Below are 6,557 nucleotides of genomic sequence, written 5' to 3'. Positions count from 1 at the left end.
GTTCACCGGTTGAACATACTTGCGATGCGAATTCATTCTGTTGCGAGGGGCAACGAATGGTAAATAACTTTGCTATTTAAATGTCGTGGTGTCAAACTACATTTTTTCGAATGAATGTCAAACAAATGGATTACACATGAATATCGCGTTCGAACAAAATGAAATGTATTGAATTATGTATCAATAACGGTACACTGAAAACAACGGCATAGTAACACTTACCATATCAAGGGTGAAATTAAAAACATTTTACCACTTGATTTGTGCAGAACGCAGCTCATGTTTAAAACAACTGTGATTGTTCTTAAATTTACTATGCTGGATTTTGCGATAAATTGTAATAGATTTGACCATGTTATTGCAAATTGTACTATGTGAAAGCGTTCTTGCACATGGTAAACCCAACCGCAAAAAACATACCATAGTAAAATGCATGGAGTGACGGATGAAACTGTTATGAAATAATGACACAAAATTAGTTGATTTGTTATTCATGTTTATTGTTATATCATGATATCACTCCTTATTATGCTGAAATTTTACGCAAATCTATAAACTATATGTTGAGGTCCGGAACCAATGACCAATGACACCGTCCACACTCCCATTGGCAGCATCAGTATACGAATTGTCGATTTGGAACCCGAGGCACATTTTTCTTATTAGGATCAGTGCACTTCCTAGAGCTTCTCCGAAAGGTCTGGAACACTTGGCGGCATAAAACATAAGCAGCATTTAAATCGTCCGTTTCGGCTCTGGCAGTGGAAAATGTTTTACAGCGGGAAATCATTTTTACGGAACAGCGGTGTTTGCCAGTTTCGCACTACAAATGGGATAAGCCAGCTTCCGTATATTATTTGAGGATTGTCTGACACTATATTTTCTGCAACAAGTTGAAATTCATTAAAAAAAATTCATTCTTTCACACATTGGTTTACAAACTTACCATTGCTAAACTAAACATCAAGTTTAGATTTAGATCAGGTGGAAATAAATAAAAATTGAAGAATTTGCCGAAAAAAGCCAGAAATGATCCGTTTAGTTTCGCGAAGATATTGTGTCTAAATTCAATGACAGCGAGCGAAGATTTTTTTCGGGAAAACAATGTGTCTTTGAACTGACTATGTTGAATAGTAGAAATAGTAAAATATCTATGCTTCTCTTTAGAACATTAAGGGTGAACGGGACAATATCGTTATTAGCAATACTATTTTTGTGCATAGTAATGACAAACAGATTTATGTTGATGGTATTACTACGGCCCTCCTTAGCCGTGCGGTAAGACGCGCGGCTACAAAGCAAGACCATGCTGAGGGTGGCTGGGTTCGATTCCCGGTGCCGGTCTAGGCAATTTTCGGATTGGAAATTGTCTCGATTTCCTTGGGCATAAAAGTATCATCGTGATATACGAATGCAAGAATGGTAACCGGGCTTAGAAACCTCGCAGTTAATAACTGTGGAAGTGCTTAATGAACACTAAGCTGCGATGCGGCTCTGTCCCAGTGTGGGGATGTAATGCCAATAAGAAGAAGAAGAAGAAGAAGTATCACTACACAATTATTATCAGTGTAATTATGAACAACACTGGTTTTGTTCTATTATTCTCAGGGGGGTTTTCTACACTCAGAATAATCTGCACGTAATAGATACATATGTGTACACTAATAGATTGTGATCAGTTAACCACGCATTTGTCTTTCATTTGTTCGGCTAATAAAACTCTTCTTGCGCTAATGAAAAATATGTGCAGCTGCTCATGATATGTATTACACTAATTTGTTTTAAGTGCGTTCTGGGATAGAGGATGGTTATGTGCGAACACTTAAATCTTAAAATAAAATTTTATAGATTTTCGCCAATAAATATGTGCGGATTATCCTCAGTGTATAACTCATTATACTCAAATTTGGCCTCAACATTCTTTGCATATCAAAGAATATTGTGGCCAAATTTCATAAAATTTGGTCAACAAAAACCCCCTGTGGTAGATGTAGTAGGCAATGAATTTTAGATAATATGTGTTGATTGATTTCAGTTTGAGTTCTGGATCATTTCGATTGTCGAACTAGTTTTGAACCAATATCATGATGATGACGACGATGATGACGATGATGATGTCAACGAAACGAAGGAAATGGAACAACGTATGGTTGCGAATGTGTGTGTGGCGATTTTAGGATGCAAGCACTGCGCAGACTACGCATCATTCAAAACAATTGACTTCTCCAAATGAATGGAGGTGTGCCTGACTTCACTGTATTCCTGTCAATGTGTGCTGTCTTCCTCCAAAAGTATTCGTGATATTTTTGCCGCAACTAGATTACCACCCACTTTTACTTTATATATTCTATACAGTGACGTTAGTGTGCGAAAAACTGCGCTTGGAGAACTCAATAACGGCAACGTCAGACAGAAAGAGAAGGATAATGCAGGGTACACAGGGGAATGAATGAAATAAGCGATGTGCTACGAACCAGCAAGTGGAAGTGTTGGTTTTCGTTGAACTTGCATGAGGTTCGGATTGTATCGATTGCGAAGAAAAGTAGTCACTCTGTTGGTGAACCTTGAGCGGATTGCACGCACGGTGTTGGCGTTCTTGGTTTTCGGTTACGACAATTGATGAACAATAGTAGAACAAAACCTGAAAAAGCCGCCATTTTCCCTAGTTGAATAGCATACTCGTTAACTCTAGTTTCGTAAATATTACGTCAATTGTGCTAAACTTATGTTGTTTTGTTTTTATCACAATAAAAACAAACTACAGTATACCCCCGCTAATTCGACAAATATGTGGCCGGACTATCGGGGTTTCTCTCGTTAATCCGACTGTCAAATCCATACAAACGAACCAAAACAAAATAACAGCACAAATTTGAAAAATGACAGCATAATGTGTTTAAATGGGTGTTGATACTTTTTAATCCGGAAAGCGGGGGGATACTGTACTGCAATAATAGGACGCAGTTGCCAATCGTTGCGATATTTTTTTGAAGGTCATTCCTATTGTTGCGGTATATCTTTTGGAGAACGATAACACAACAACAATAGGGCCTTAGCACTACCGTAAGAAAAGGCTCAAAGGATGCAATTTTTTAATGAAAAATGATAAGAAAATTATTTTGAGCTTTTTAGTGGAATGTTTTCACCTGTCATAAGACGAGTTTAAACAATCCCATTGAATTCCACCACTTAATTGTATCCTGACAGATACGTATTTCGACCTCAACAGTAAGGCCGTCTTCAGTGTCTTGTACTTGACTCGACTCGAGTCAAGTACAAGACACTGAAGACGGCCTTACTGTTGAGGTCGAAATACGTATCTGTCAGGATACAATTAAGTGGTGGAATTCAATGGGATTGTTTAAACTCGTCTTATGACAGGTAATGAAAAATGTTGATTTTTCATCATTTTGAAAAGAATTTTGTCAAACAAAAAGTGTTCTAGTGGTAGATTCGAAGAGTTTCAGCGGATCAACAATTGTTTTGGATGCAATAATATCCACAATGGACTATTTAAACACTACCGCAACATTAGGACATACCACAATGATAGGAAATTTTACGCAAAATTATTATTAATATTGCAAAATATTTTTTGTACCTTGACAAGGTACCTATTTGTACTTTGACAGATACGTATTTCGACCTCAACAGTAAAGCCGTCTTCAGTGTCTCGTACTTGACTCGACTTGAAGAAAATGAATGCAGCTTACACTATAGCTTACTATTTATACTATGCGTAGGTATAATAATTTAACTAGGTACTTATTGACTACGGTGCTTACTTCTACTCGCTTGTTGCGCTTAATGCTTAGGTATAAACTTGAAGAGCCAGGAGCTACCATTTGATCTTTATTCAACAACCGCGTTTGTATCTGTTGGTAGATCTCCAAGCAATCAGCAACATCAAGTTTCCACGGAGAAGAGACAGACACAGAAGAGACAGAAGAGACACAATTTTAATGTTTGAAGTCGTAATTGAATGATTTTCCTGATATACATGTTCAGCTACCTTAGACCTAAACTCATAATTTAATCCCTTATCAGTTTCCCTCTTAGCCTTACTTACTTCTGCAATATGTTCTTTGAATCTTACATCTAACGATCTTTTTGTTTGACCTACATATACTTTATCACACTGTGAACAATTAATTTGATAAACCCCGGCCTTTTTTAACATTTCTACTCTATCCTTTGTGGAGCCCAAAAGTGTCTTTGGTTGATTGCTTCTGCTGGAGAATACTAAATCGATGCCGAATTTCCTCAGTCGCCCCTCGAGCCCTTGCGTATTGTGTGCAGTCCAAAGTTCCAAATGTTCTAGGTTCTCCAAATTGTTTTGAAGTTAACTACACCTGGAATCTAATCGGAGTCAACCCAGCATGTCCATACAAGTCTCTAGAGCCCTTGCGTAGTAAATTAGTTTGGATTTGGACTTGTATGGACATCAAAATTTTCTTCATTTTAAACGACATCATCTGAACATCAGCTGATATATAATGTGCTGATAATAAATATTTTAGTGAATTGAGTGTGATATATTTACGGTAGTTAAGTCATCACAAATATAAAGCAAATAATAAATTGCTTTTACTTCCATAATGGTACTTTTATTTTTCGATTCCACGATTACAAGATTCACTCTACATAGGTTAACTTAAGCTACGTCACGTTCACGTTACTCATTTGCAGTAGGGTGTGTCGTTACCGAAATACCTACCCCTTGCTATAATAAATAGAAACAATAAATTGCATTCCGATAGCCAAACGCACAAACAGGATTGATAATATCTGGTTAAAGCTAAGCAACTACGCAATCAGAGAATAAATCCACAATAAATCTTTCGAATGGGTTCGATAACATTTACTTATTCAAATTGAGTGTTCTCCATTAGTACAAGGTAAATTTTACTAAGCCTTAATTGGGATGAAACTTAATTGCATAGAATTCTAGTAAGAAAAGGAGCACTTATCGATTGTAGTTTTGTATAATTTCAATTATAAATAAGACAGATTTGTTTTGATACACTTTTAAAGGCCTTCTAAGCTACGTGTCGTGTTAATGGTGTTGTGCGCAAATGTGTATGTACTTATGGTGTACGTGAATGTGTGTATGCATGTGTGTGTGTTCGAATGCTCAACATTTAAGCTCCAAATTTCACTCGGGAAACACGAAGAAGGGATTGCACATTTGTCAGCCTGCTGGAAATTGTTTGATTATTTGTTAGAACAAATGTTTCCGGTCTAACTACGACGGTTATTGCATTGCAATAACCAAAATAAAGTTTCTTATGAATCTACGGTTGTCTGGTCAAGCAAACGCAACTACGAATTATGCATTTTTTTAAGAGTTAACGAAACATCTATTCAGTTCTAAGTTTGTTCATCTATGTTTGGTAGTACGGTAGAGTTTATTATTTCGTTAGTTAGATCACAGAGAACAGACATGGAGGCTCGAACAAAATTCTGTTGAAAATGTGTGTAAAGCTCATCTGCGCCGCAAACGCCGCAAACGATGGCGTTTTCTTACACTGCATAAAAGAGGTGGTGATAATTCGGAATGAACACTAGCCCCAAAAAATAAAATATAGCAAATTTTCAGCATGCTAGCACGTAACACTAGATAAATTACCATCCACTATGGCTTCAACGATCAATTTGAATTTGATTGATTGCACATTTCACAACTGGACGCGCTTGCGTCGTATTCCTTTGAGTTTGGCACTTAACTCAAGTGCCTTATGATGACAATTACATACGAAACATTGTTTCGTGTAACATGCTCGCGAAATGGTGGTAGAAGAGTTGAGCGATGGATTTTTAGAAAAATGTTCAAGCTGTTATGTCTGTTTGTCTGTGTTAGCTGCTAGCACAGCGCAACGGGGGCATAACGACATACTTCAAAATTACAGAAGTTTTACACAACTTCGAGACATAAAATGAACGTCTGTTCTCTGTGGTTAGATTTTAATATGGTTTTAAATTACACTTTAATCGGAAGCGTTCTAATTTGGTTTGAGTTTTCAACACGTGTTTTTTTTTCTGCGTGTTCAATATTGGACCTAATTGCATTTGAAAATGTTGCTTAGCATCGGTTCTTGACAAAATCGTACATTACTTCCGTTCAAGATATGAAAGTTATGGTCTGTTAATTAGCAGTAATCTGAGTTTGTTCCAGTATTGTTGATAATTTGGTTTCGTGATCCTAGCTCTCTATAAACCGCTTGGTTGGTAATAAATAATTTGTCGATTTGGAAGAATGCTCTCCACTCGTAGTATAGTAACTGGTAATTGGTTTACCAAAATCCGGATGATTTGCCGCCCGGTGGGTTCTTTACGCGGATGCACGCTCGCTTTTCACTCGTGTCGATTTCCTCTGAAAGTGACATAAAAAGGGAAATGGAAAATTAAATTATTGATTTTGAAGATTAATAGAATATTTAAACTACGAGCTATGTCACATGATATTGTCGACGTTGCACCAAATTAGAATTCGGAAGTCGGAAGCTAGCAAATAATATCATGATTATGGATCACCAGAAAATGGTTTCAGATTGACT

At 36.9% G+C, this 6,557-nt stretch overlaps 1 protein-coding gene across 6 annotated transcripts in view; it reads right to left on the bottom strand.

Annotated features, from left to right (window-relative positions):
- Positions 1–4,581: 4,581 nt before the first annotated feature.
- The window catches only part of LOC134220371 (dihydropyrimidinase), a 117,671-nt gene continuing 115,695 nt past the window's right edge, over positions 4,582–6,557 (bottom strand). For all 6 annotated transcript variants that reach the window (XM_062699418.1, XM_062699421.1, XM_062699419.1 and 3 more), the window contains one exon: positions 4,582–6,373. In XM_062699418.1, coding sequence (XP_062555402.1) covers positions 6,294–6,373 — 80 coding nt within the window. In that variant the 3' untranslated portion in view covers positions 4,582–6,293. The remainder of the gene's footprint in view (positions 6,374–6,557) is intronic.

This window comes from Armigeres subalbatus, chromosome 3, assembly GCF_024139115.2.
Source record: "Armigeres subalbatus isolate Guangzhou_Male chromosome 3, GZ_Asu_2, whole genome shotgun sequence".
Classification (NCBI taxonomy): Eukaryota; Metazoa; Arthropoda; class Insecta; order Diptera; family Culicidae; genus Armigeres; species Armigeres subalbatus.
This window is presented reverse-complemented; position numbering and strand designations above follow the sequence as displayed.